The sequence below is a fragment of the Taudactylus pleione genome, unplaced genomic scaffold (assembly GCF_031769625.1).
Source record: "Taudactylus pleione unplaced genomic scaffold, aTauple2 ptg000206l, whole genome shotgun sequence".
NCBI classification, from domain to species: Eukaryota; Metazoa; Chordata; class Amphibia; order Anura; family Myobatrachidae; genus Taudactylus; species Taudactylus pleione.
Window position 1 is genome coordinate 5132623 of NW_028284608.1, and position 13499 is coordinate 5146121.

The window sequence follows — 13499 nt, forward strand, 5'->3', positions numbered from 1 at the left end:
GCTGTGTCTCTTTGTGTAGTCATGAGAAGAACATGATACTAAAATATAGATTGTCTAAATACAAAACCATTATCATGTAGCGTCAGCTTCTTTATTGATGATTAATTAGAGGTTTGCAGACATGGTCATTCTTGCAGTTGTGGTTGGTGATTCTTAGGTCCGCTGGGACCTCCCTGTTTCCACACTGAGCCGGGAGCATTGCAGCTAGTAAGAAGAGCACAGCACTACTATTCCTGTGGGAAACAGGAGCTGTGTTCATAATCTTATATATTCCACTTACAGTGAGGAGGTGACCTTCAGCATATGGCTAATCAAATATCTTCTACGTCACATAGACAGGCAGTCGTAAATAAATACATTGTTCTTTTGCTTCCCTCCCATTTATTTGTCATTGGGTACCGGTAGATGTACAGTATATTGCAATATACCATCCGGGTTCTGATGCAGCCATTTTCTTATGTTGGCACAAATACAGGGAATGCTAATTTTTACATAAACATTTTGGGCTTTTATTTCCAGGCATAGAAGAAATCGTGAGGCGGCAAAGGATCTTTTGACACGTCTGAAGGACAACCGAGAGATGCAGAAGTTTCTGCAGGACTGCCAAGAGGTGAGCTCCGATCAGTATATACTGCACACACTCAGGTCTATGGACTAGCATCCACTTACAGGAGACACTGCAGCATCCACTTACAGGAGACACTGCAGAATCCACTTACAGGAGACACTGCAGAATCCACTTACAGGAGACACTGCAGCATCCACTTAGAGGAGACACTGCAGCATCCACTTAGAGGAGACACTGCAGCATCCACTTAGAGGAGACACTGCAGCATCCACTTAGAGGAGACACTGCAGCATCCACTTAGAGGAGACACTGCAGCATCCACTTAGAGGAGACACTGCAGCATCCACTTGATTAGTTCTCTGTACATGGGGGTGCAGCAGAGAACGTCTTTCCGCTAAGCGTATTGAGCAGATAACGGTGACATTCTGTGAACCACTGTCTCCTTTTCATTCCTACAGATGTGTCCTCATACACTATTGCTGTAGTCACGCCAAACCACCCTACTTGGTGCGCCAGGTCCCGTGCTTGTGCCCGGAAAATGCAACAAGACTGTTTCACAATAGCGCACTGATTAAATTTAATATGTGACACTTGTATATCTTTGTGTGAATCTGTATACAAAGTGATACGATGTAACGGCCGCAAACTTTTTTCCACGTCAAGTTCTATTGTGCTGCAGCCTCAGATATACAGAGGTCACATATCAAATGAATCGTCGCAGTCGCAGGAAGAGGTTTGTCGCATCTGATTGCTACACCTCTCGGCGCGGCTCACTCACCACAGGCGTCTGCCGGCTATGACACATCGGTATCTGTCAGTTATGTGATGAGCAGATAAAGCTACATTTTATTTATAGCATAAATTAAACTGTTTTGAACCTAAATCGATGACCTACTAACATTTCGCTAGCTGACACTAGCATGAAAACATGGGAAGTGTGCGCATAAATTCCGTAAACCAGATGAACCAATCAGACCTGACCTTTATTTTCTAAACTGCTGGAAAAATGACAGATATTTGATTGGCTGCTGTTACATACAGTACAGTGTACAGTATTGGTAAACAAGTTAGTAGGAGTATTATGTGCACAGTTAGGAATTGTCTCCTAGTGTTTTCTATCCATTTAGTTTTATGCTTGAATTTGAATGAGATTACAAAGTTGGAAAATGACTTAACTTTTTAATTTTTTAGCACGTCATAATGATATCGCACTGAGCCGACAGTGCAAATAATAGCAGCTACAGTGCGATCGTTTGATTGGTCTATAGACATCTGCTAGACTTAAAACAGGCATATATTGTACATCACAGAAAAATGGATTTTGATAGCAAATAGCTCAAATGGCAGAATGAATAGAAAAATATGGAATTAGAGCGTAACTTTTTAAGATTCATTCCGTACATCGTGACTCCTGCCGTCTTCACTAATGTACTAAGCGCTACCACAATGTGCATTGCGCTAGTGTCAGGTGAATTGTACATTTTACGCAAAGTAAGTGGTTAGCAGCTAGATTTTGCCATATACAAAACATTTTGGGAACTGGTTCTCTTTCAATTATTCAATTCTCTACATTGATTATTACTCTCTCTTTTTAAAAAATTTTAAGTTGTGTGTACAAAAACTGTTGCCTGTCTCTGTGCCTGGCTTGCTTCTCAGGTGTCCCGTAGTATCTGTATATTAATGATGTATGGAGTCTACGAACAGCTTTGTATTTATTTATGAGCTACGAGGTTGGAGGGGGAAATGGATTAAAATTAGATTCCTTCAATGAAGCTGTCACACATGCAGGAGCTGCCTATTCTGACTAATGAGACGGTCTTACCTTATAAGGCACTTGCCTATTACTTCTCGCTATATACTCTAATTATGCGAGGCATGAGAACCCAGCACTGCAAATACCCGGCAGCTTCAAAGAGAAATATAGGAGTCTCTTGGTGTCCAAGAGAAGGATGTGTAATATATTGGATCCTAACTTCATATTTGAGCACGTCTAAAATGTTCCATATGCTTTATTTGTAGATTTAATATGTTCCAGATGTCTCAGATAGTAGATGGAGTTTTTTCTTTATTAATGTTGCATGTGTTTTTTGAATAATTACCTTTTCTTCTCCCGTCTTTCAGCTGTCCTTGTGGATTAATGAGAAAATGCTCACTGCTCGGGATATGTCTTACGATGAGGCCAGGAACTTGCACAGTAAATGGCTAAAGCACCAGGCTTTCATGGCAGAACTGGCGTCCAACAAAGAATGGCTCGACAAAATAGAGAAGGTAATGAGCTACAATTGCTGTACGTAATGGTGCTGGGAAGTGTTACCCTGGCCTTCAGAACGAGCTGTCCATTACGTATGTATGCAGCTGTATGGAACCTCAACCTAGTACCGCGCGCCAAACTCCTAGCTGCTGCTCTCCAGAGTTTAATGGGATATTAACTTTCAGGACGTCGGTGCAGTCTGCTGTATAGGAGCGCTCTGATTGGTCCTGGTCACTTCTGTGACATCACAGCCACATCTCGCTGTCATTTGGTTATATATGTATAATATAACCTATAGTTCATTGTATGGCATCAGTAAATACAAGGTGATTTGTATTAACCTGAATATAATGCGGAAATGTGCAGAAGTGATATACAATCTAATGTCTCACAAAAACGCACGCCACGGCCATTGATTCAGCTGCCAAGTAACTTAACAGTGTGTTTTTGGGCCATGGGAGGAAACCCACACGAGTGCCAGGAGGGTACATAAAAAAAAACGCTCCCCTTGGAAAGCACCCTTGTCAGGGTTGTAGCCGATTCCTTCTAAGGCAGCAGTGCTGATCTCTCTGCGCTTACTATAAACACGCTCTCAGAATAACGGTTCTAAAAGGTTTCCACTAAACAGGGTTATATGTAACTGTGTTCTCTCTCTTACCGTTTTTTGTAGGAAGGAAACCAGCTGGTAGCAGAGAAGCCAGAGACTGAGGCCATAGTGAAAGAGAAGATGACGAACCTGCACAAAATGTGGGAAGAGCTCGAATCCACCACGCAGACCAAAGCCCAGAGGCTTTTTGATGCCAACAAAGCTGAGCTGTTCACGCAGAGCTGTGCGGATTTGGACAAGTGGCTCCATGGACTAGAGAGCCAGATTCAGTCTGACGACTATGGGAAGGATCTCACCAGCGTCAATATTCTCCTAAAGAAACAGCAGGTGAGTCGGTGGGCGATGTGGAACATCAGCCTGGGCCCCTGTTTATAAGAAGCACCTAAAAGTATAATTTACACATTGTTGCAAAAACTACTCCGCAAATCATTTTCCCTTTTACTGTTAAAGGGTACCCAGGGCTATTCAATGTAGCTGGTTGCCTACAGTGACAATGATTTGGGGGCACCTAATATACTAATATGTCATAATGTCAGCTGCTGTAGATGGAGGAGCAGCAGGATGGAGCCTCTTGCCTGCGAAGCTGTTGGCCGCGGTTCCTCTGTGTCTCTGATAAGCTGGGAGTGTGGTACTGGGCTATGATGTCACAGCTCAGGACAGGACTGGGAATCAAAATAGTCCATGGCTATTAAAGCACACAGTTCCACCTGGCTCCTGGCCTAGACTCCTCCCCTTACTATTCCTGACTCCTCCCACTTAGTCTAAGATCTTAAAAATATAATTAATATTAGAACAACATACATGTTATACATCATTCTCACAATATACACAACAGAGCACATCCTGCAGGGGATTCAAACATGTGCCATAGTAAGAGGTTTTGTATTTGGTTGGTTCTGTTCGGTAAAGCTGTCACTTCATTGGTGTAGGCCACACACAAAGAATAGGGAAGATTTTCTTAACTGACCAAGCCCTGGCTTAGCAGTTGTAGAGGATTAGATAGTGTCACTGTAGGATTTCTTTAGGGCAGGGGGTGCTGAACACAGAGGAGGACACATCTGTGCACACCAAAGCAGCGCTGTTACTACACATTTTGGTGCCACCATCCACAACTGAAGCAGGGAGAGCACGCTGGGAAGGAATATGAACACACAATAGTACCCACAATTCAAAATATGCCATATAGTAGTGCCCCCTTAGTCACGTTACACCGCACAGTAGTGTCCCTTATTCATGTTATGCCACACAGTAGTAGTGCTCCTTATACCCCTTTTACCACTGACTTAAAGATCCCCAGTTGATGCACGTGAACGCACATCAATCCGGGATTTTTGTCAGTGTACACAGATCAACCCGGATCCAGTGACTTGCAGGGTTGAGTACGGGTCGTTCCCATGTCACCCTGCAGTGTAAACGATACAGGACTTTTGGTATGAAAAGGTTATTACACAGTAATGCCCCTTACAAATATGCTGCCCGCCGTCCTGCCAGCAGCCTCTCATCTCGGCACCGCTTCCCGTGTCTGTCAACCAGCAGCCTCTGTCTTCCCCCTTCAGTAGGCGAATTTGATGCCGGACTGCCGGTGGCATTCCAATATGGCGCCTGTCGCGAGCCAATCGGAACTTGCGGACTGGCAGCCGCTGCTGATTTGCTGCCGGTCCGCGAGCTCTGGTTGCCTCGAGACCGGCGCCAGAATAAAAATGAATAAAAATGATGGCAGTGCTGTCTCTTGAGGGCTCACTGCATGCGGCACGCAACACCTCTGACACCCGGGCCTTCCCCCTTCGGTGGCATTGGCCTGCCTGGCCCATCTGGCATTTGCCAGATTGGCAGACCGGCCCTGTCCCAGCTCCACACTCTTAGTTTGAGAAGTAGGTGTTACCTCCCCACATGATAAGGTAAGAAGCCACATGAGTAGCATAAATGGAAAATAGGCTTCATTCCCCCCCAAGCCCTAAGCTTGGGGTGCCCAAGGGACATTTAAATGTATTGTTTAAATATGTTTTATTTTTTTCAGCAACTGTTTAACTATATGGATAAACCATATTTATTGTAAAATACTCCCTTCTCCCCCGTCCTCCACCATCTAATCTAAAGTCACACATTTGCGCAGTACAAACCCCCCTTTGCCCCCAATGTAAAGGAAGAGAACTGTAAATTCACCAGCAAATGTTTGATAAATAGATATTTTGTGATGTGCTCTGGTGAGGAAATTCACAAGGGACCATGTGCTACGAACACATCTATTCTCCAGAGGAGTGAAGTAATGAAAGATACAGCCCGACAGTGACTCCGGTCTGTGCAATATATATATATTTATTCCCTTTCCTCCCAGTCTGCCGTCACATTACATCACATTTCACGAGTAATTGAATTCAAGAATGTTTTGATTGGACGACCTCCTCTTCATCTGGTACTGAACCTCCTCTCTGCACTCTTTATTTTAATTGCAAGGGAAGCTCATTCTTTAATTTTGTAACATAAATAAATAAAAAAAACAACTAAAACAAATACTAGTTTAGTCTACTGTAATAGACGGTTCTCAGGGATGTCCGCCAGCATGCCGCTAGGCATTACATTCATCCCATAGAGAGAAGCACCTCTGGCCTTGGAAGAGTTGATGTATCATTATAGTCTATATGCACTGGTAATATACACAGGTGGCTCATCCATGAAAGCCTGGACTGCTGTAATAGGTGCAGATCAACACACCGCATATATAATACTGTATTGCAAGCTATATTGTTGTGCAGAATCCTGTCCAGCGTCAGAAGGATAAAGGGGAGTAAAATGACTTGAAACATTAGCTCATAAGGCGTCTGACAGAACCAGGAAGCCTGGGAACAAAGGAGGGAATGTGTAAACAGCTCCGCGCTCCTACACAGCCCCTGTCTGCTGCAGACTCTAAACCGCTTCTGTTTGCACATTCATTGTTCTGGAGTCTGACGGTTACTGCGGAATGTGATCTTTCAATTGCCAGATATTAAGAGGAGCCGAGAAACTGAGAGGTCACTGTATGCGAGAAATAAGAGCTTCATTTAGTCCCTTTATTCTTGTTCTCTGTATGACTCTCTCCCCCGAGCACAGCATTATATTTAGTTCAAGCTTCAGCCAGATTTGGGCATCAGGGAAAGGACTGTGAAAGCTTTTGCTGCTCTCAGAGGATAAAGGCTCTGTTACAGTAAGAGGCTCTGTAGAAATCAATAGAGCCGTTCAATGTCACTTAGTAACCGCAAAATATATGGATGCGAAATAAATAAAATTTTTATATTCATGCACTTGCAGATGTGTCCTCATGCACTTAGCCTCGATACGCCAGGCGGCGCAAGACGCCTGCCACGAGTAAGCCACCAGGTCCCTTGCGATTCGGCTTGCGCTGACTACGTTTTTCGCCCCCAAAAAATGCATCTCATTCACCATCGAATGTGATAAACCGTTTCTAGAGACTGCACTGAACAATGTGATATGCAGCACTTGTATGTCTGTGTGCAAGTGAGTCTGTATACCAAGCACAAAGGAACTTGGCGTGAACAATCGCTCCGGCTGCTGCATCCTATCAATTTGAATATATAGCGTTCATTCTAGCACTCTGCACCAGTCACAACCCGTGCAGTTCCTCTTTCCTGCCTGGGGTGTCGCTCTCTGCTCTGGTGCTTCTGACACACACTGCTCTGTATCACAGCAGGTTGTTGCTTCAGCTGAGTGTGCTAGAAGCACCAGAGCAGAGAGCAACACCCCAGGCATGAAAGGATTGTGACAGGTGCAGGGTGCTAGTATGAACAATAATACAGATTCAGACTCTGTCGCACACAGATATACAGGTGTCACATATCAAATGAATCAGCGCAGTCTCCTGAAGTGGTTTGTCGCACCCGATTGTGACTAAGACACATTTTTGGGCTAAATAGATGCCCGGCACTAGCAGAGTAGCACTGGAGCTAGCGCGATGAGAAGGGCTGATAGGGGCGACTGCAGCAATAGTGTCCGAGGACACATCTATCTTATATATGGCATGGAGCATGCTTTCATTCCCAAAAGCATCTCTACGTGACCTTGGTGGACCTGGCTACAGATGCCGTTGATGGGATGAGTTAAAGTGTCACTTAAAAGGCATTCGCAGGCAAAGACTTCACCCGTATAAGCCATATCATTTATTTTTTTAAGTTTAATTCCCTTACACCTGTCATCTGGGAATGATGAACGTGATGGGACATCAAAACTGTTTTCTGCATGTGGCACTTCCTGTGGGTGCAAAGCGAGTCTAGATCTGCCCTCACCCATAGGTGGTATAAAACCTATCCCATAAAGGGAATGTATAGGCAAGGGCTTGGTGTTTAGGACATTGAAGATTCGAGGGGGCCTTAAATGCACCTTCATACGTCTCTTGAATCGAATTCATATCGTTACACACTGCGCACATATACTGTAATAAACAAACTGACATACATGATTATAACCTACAAAATGTATAACAAAACCTGAGACCACAGCTGCGAAAGTATTTCCAGACACAGATTGAAGAACTGTATGCCAATAACAAAGTATAATCTGCCCACCTTCATTGCCATCTGCTATCTATTCACAACAAAGATATACGGCTGGTCATAGGAATATTATGGAAGACCTTTCTACAATGCCTTATCGTCGCCTGTGTTGTCATCTTTTGTACTGTGACCTAAAATCTTCAGGCCTTACAAATCACATTGTCATTTGGACATCATATGAATGTCATCCTCTGGATTCCATGCGTCTTCTGTCTCAATTGAACATTTCTCCCACTCCCTATTTAGTTTTTTATGTACAAAACGCTTCTATTTGGGTCTTACACTTTTGTTCCAAAGCACCATCTTCTTGTTTGCCAAATCAGATCACATTTCTATTAACTTGCAAATGGATAAAACAAAATGCTGAAACAGGTTCCTAATTTTTAAAACCTCACGAAGTTGTCTATTCACATTAAATTATTAGTACTTTAAAGTGATATTTTACCACTATTCTTTCTAAATGATTATGCTCTATCTATAAAAAACACAAACCTATTTGTTATTTCATTCTACAACGGAAAATCTTTCCATGTTGTCAAAATGCTCCTAGAGGACTCGGAGATACTTGTTCTTTTTGCTGTCAGTACAGTTAAAACTATAAAGTGCAATTATTGGTGGTTTGTCTGCCCGTGAGTTCGTTTTACATATAAGGGAAGGTGTAAACAGTTTGGGTTTTTTCTGGGGGTTGGGGTAAAGGCGGATTGTCATCACAAATTTTAAGGCTGTTTGAGGTGTCCTTGTACACTTGTTTTATAGAGATGTAAGGCACAAGAGACTTGTATTAACAAAACAAGCACAATAATGGTTTGCACAATGTAATGACCTGTGATTTATCCTGATGCACTGTATGCTAGGGTGGGATCATTTTATAGAAAAGTCATTGCACAGATAGACTGAATTGTTATCCAAATGATGTGACTTGTTAATTGACTTTAAATATTTGCTTAACGGTATTGATCTTCTGGTTCGATTTCAGTCCCTTCCAAACAATGAAGGAAGATAAAATAAAAAATTGTATGTAAAAAAAAAAAAAAACCTGAGGATGGGGGGAAGGCCCTTCTTGCAAAAGCTTGCAGTCGTAATCACGTCATGGTACGAGTGTAAAGTGGGCAAAAACCCTGCCGTACGTGACTGTCACTGAGACGACTCTGTCTGTGCTTGCAGGAGAGATTCTCACTCGCTGCCGATTCTAAACACTGTCTCTTGCTTGATAGATGCTGGAAAATCAGATGGATGTCCGAAAGAAGGAGGTGGAAGAGCTGCAGAGTCAGGCGCAAGCCCTCAGCCAGGAGGGGAAGAGCACGGATGAGGTGGACAGCCAGCGCACAGTCGTGGAGCACAGATTCGTGGAGCTACTTGCTCCACTGACTGAAAGGAAAAAATACCTGCTGGCTTCTAAAGAGATCCATCAGTTTAACCGGGACGTGGAGGACGAGATTGTAAGTGTCACGTCACACATGCTAAGGATTACTTTTCTGGGTGCTCTAAATTCTGATTTCATCTGGGTGCCTGATTCACCACTGTAGTGTTTTTGTGGGCGTTTTGTTTTTTTGTTTGTTTTTTACACTCAGACTGTTTGTATTTTCAGCTCTGGGTTGAAGAGAGGATGCCCATTGCCACGTCTACCGACCACGGGCACAACCTCCAGACTGTACAGCTTCTGATCAAGAAGAATCAGGTTTGTACAGCGGCCAGCGTTCAATCCGTGTATGTATACATTGTGTAACCAGTTTGCTTTGCTAATGCGCTAATCTTAAGGGCGCCATACACCAGATGGCCGTTTACCCCATTCCCCAATGTGGGAATCAGTGAAATTCTTCATGTTGAAAATCTCCAATTTGCTGCTCACGATCAAATCTTGATTGTGATCGGCAACTCGAGGAAATTCACCAATGACATGGCGTCTGGGGATCGGGGAATTGGTCCAATACATCGCAGCTGTATGGGGGCCTTTATAGATGGCTTTTCATTTGTACAAAGAATGACGGAACTTTCAGCATTAACCCAAACCATGTCTGTTTTACTTCTATAGCGCACCTTCCATCGATCATGTTTTTACAATGTCATTGGAATTGCGTACATTATTTGCGTGCATTCGCTTTTATTTTCTCAAGTCATTTTCTAGAATAACTGCTTTAGAAGGGGATATCGTTTTTCATAGGTTAAAGGGTTAAACCATCTGAATACTGCGTTCCCTCTGCATGCTGCAGTCATACGTTGGAATGCAATTTGCGTCATTTCCTTCCTTACTGCAATAGCGGCTACACCCCAAATGTAAACACCAGTGAGAGCATTGTCAGGGAGAAGCGGTTTCCATTATCCTTCAGTTTTGGGAGCCTGGTTTCCGTTTGGAGAGATGTCCTGGAGGCTTTGTGTTCACTCTGTTACTTTTCTGAGATATTTCAAAGGGACAGAGTTTGATCAACTGCTTACTGTACTTTTGGAGTCGAAAGAAGTTTAGGAATAATGTGGCTTGAGGAACACAGTTATGCAGCCACTGTCATTTAATTAATGCATGGAGCCGACACTGTGCATTCTATTCATGTATTCTGGTAATATGATGATGTACTGGGAAACCCTGTTAGAAATTTAGAGGATACAATACAATGGGTATTTTACCTTGGCACGTTTACCTTTTTGCCAAACATATATTTGTTTCTATTACTTTGAAGGAAACAAAAACAGTTAATAAACATGATTACTGTTTAATTATCTATTATTGGCCTGCATCATCTATTGTAGGGTTAGACTAATCGTTCCTGGAGGATGCAGTTATATTGGATTGTTAATTACTCATTGATAGCTACAGAATTTATCTATCTCCAAAGTGGTTTAGCATCAGTAGAAAGTCTGTTAAAGAGTCCTTGTATCCAAGGCAACCACTTCATTTGCCAGTGGCCTCCCCCCTATGTCCCTTAGATTGGTGAAGGGTGGGTGGCGGTGGTGGGGGACTCGCTCCACTTAATCCAAGGCTCCGAGCCGTTCATTAGTTGAATGCTTGAGTCCTTCCTAACAGAAGTGTCCAGTGCTGGTTCCAAGGATGATGTGGGAATTCGTCCTAAAGCGGACATTTCCATAGAAGACACACTAGATAATTATATGACGGTAAAAAGACCAATGACATTACACAGTAGCGAGGGTGTCCATCTTGGAGCGTGAGATTACCGTAGCCGTTAGGCAGCAAATGACACGGGTATAACTTGTAGATAACGTTGTCCTCTGTACAGACCCTTCAGAAGGAGATCCAAGGTCACCAGCACCGCTATGACGACATCTTTGATAGGAGCCAGCTGATCTTGGAGGATGGCAGCCTTAACGCTGAGGCAATCCAGCAGCGGCTCGCTGACCTGCAGACGCTGTGGGGCCTTCTCATCGAGGAGACGGAAAAGAGGCACAGGCGGCTGGAGGAGGCGCACAAGGCTCAGCAGTATTACTTTGACGCTGCCGAGGCGGAAGCCTGGATGAGTGAGCAGGAGCTGTACATGATGTCCGAGGAGAAAGCAAAGGTGATGGGGGCGTGGTAACTTACCGCGTAGCATGCGGTCATTACCGTAGCTTTGCATGTGGCAATCAATGGTTCTATGTGGAAAAGCTTATTAGGAGACCACCTGAGCCTCAGATAGATGACACCTGAAGAGAATCAATAAAAACATCGTATTGGCGATCATTACTACACTATCTAGATCAGGTGCCACTTCATACATAATAACTTTACTACTGTAAGCATAATATGCCTCATAAAGAGAATGCTCACTTAGGGGTCTATATACTAAGCCTTGGACGGAGATAAAGTACCAACCAATTAGCTCCTGTCACTTTACAGTCTGTGCTTGAAAAATAACAGGAGCTGATTGGTGGTTTATCTCCATCCGCTTTATCTCTACAAGGCTTAGTACATAGACCCCTTATAATACCAAATATGCAGTACATGTGTTTAATTATGTAGGTTTTTGCACCACAAACACGATACATTGAAATCGGTGTATTAAAAGTAAAGAAACAAAGAAAAATAAAACCTCTTTAGATATTGCGATATAGATGCTTTTTTCCCCCCTCATTAGCAGCATAGGTCAGTATGTCAAGCTGAATATAAAGTACTATATGTAATGCCTCATTGGCAGTGCATGGAGTTACACACTGTGGTCTGGCATTGCCCTGCGTGGCCATTGTACATGTGGGACGTTGCCAGGGGCTGCCTAGAGGCACAGTTTGTGTATAAAGAAAGGCTCATCTGCACAAGCCCCATATTCATTATAATCCATCAAAAAAACATTTTATTGGAAAGACTGATCTAGTTTGGGGATATGGTAACATAATAAGTCTATTGATCCACTGATTGCAACTGTACCATGACATCAATGTGTTTCCAGTGCGCTGCACTGTACTTACTAGTAAACATATTATGTGAGCTAAAACGCTCCAAGGAACCGCAGGGGATTTGTGTCTAGAAAAAGAAACCTCCATTATGTCCATGGTCTTCCAGTCAGCGCAGTTCTACCAGGTTGCTTGAGAACTAAACTCTCCATTATGCTGACCTCTGGCGCTTGCTTGCAGGATGAGCAGAGTGCCGTGTCCATGCTGAAAAAGCACCAGATTCTGGAGCAGGCGGTGGAGGATTATGCAGAGACTGTGCATCAGCTTTCTAAGACGAGCAGGGCGTTGGTAGCAGATGGACATCCTGAGAGGTTAGCGTGGCTTACTGTTTGTGTGTGCAGACGCAGTGACTTTGGATGTATTTATTCATTCATTTGTACAGAATAAAGCACTAGGGAAGATGTAAGTGATAACATTGTCCTAGTATAACCCCCTAGACGTTTATAATCACTTAGAACTTTTTTAGATGCATCCGTCCATCAGTGTAAGTGGCTTCCCAAATTCTACTCCTATCTTCTGTGTACGGTTTTCCGGCGTGTTTAACTTTAAATTCAGTTTAACATGATTTTCCCTTTTCCCTCTGCCCTTTCTCCCCACCCCTACCTCGGGCTGCAGCGAACGCATCAGCATGCGTCAGTCGCAAGTGGACAAACTGTATGCAGGTCTGAAGGATTTGTCGGAAGAGAGGAGGGGGAGGTTGGATGAACGGCACAGACTGTTCCAGCTCAACCGGGAAGTGGATGATTTGGAGCAGTGGATTGCAGAGAGGGAAGTTGTGGCCGGTTCCCATGAGCTGGGCCAGGACTACGAACATGTTACTGTAAGTAATATTCATTTTTTATTAGAGGATGTGCAGACATTTCTGATTTTTATACCACATAGAGTTGGATACCTTCTTACATTACAACCATTTGCTCCAATGGGAGTATGTGGGTTGCATTAAGTTTTGCGGTCCGCTTGGAGGAGCTTGTAAACCAATGACAAATGACCATTTGCAATGATTGTCCTTGATCTCTCCTGGGGAGAAGCATCAGATCACATAGGATAGCTGAGCATCGGCATAGAGTGTTACCCAAACTTGTAGTGGGAAGACCTCGCCATCCAGCCGCTTACTAACCACCTACATAGAGCACAGTCCCTGTGATGGCAGAATCT

At 43.6% G+C, this 13499-nt stretch overlaps 1 protein-coding gene across 2 annotated transcripts in view; it reads left to right on the plus strand.

Annotated features, from left to right (window-relative positions):
• Positions 1–13499, plus strand: part of SPTBN1 (spectrin beta, non-erythrocytic 1) — a 187540-nt gene that overhangs the window by 149521 nt on the left and 24520 nt on the right. For both annotated transcript variants that reach the window (XM_088478000.1, XM_088478001.1), the window contains 8 exons: positions 520–610; positions 2690–2836; positions 3490–3753; positions 9185–9409; positions 9559–9648; positions 11198–11476; positions 12525–12655; positions 12960–13164. In XM_088478000.1, coding sequence (XP_088334126.1) covers positions 520–610; positions 2690–2836; positions 3490–3753; positions 9185–9409; positions 9559–9648; positions 11198–11476; positions 12525–12655; positions 12960–13164 — 1432 coding nt within the window. The remainder of the gene's footprint in view (positions 1–519; positions 611–2689; positions 2837–3489; positions 3754–9184; positions 9410–9558; positions 9649–11197; positions 11477–12524; positions 12656–12959; positions 13165–13499) is intronic.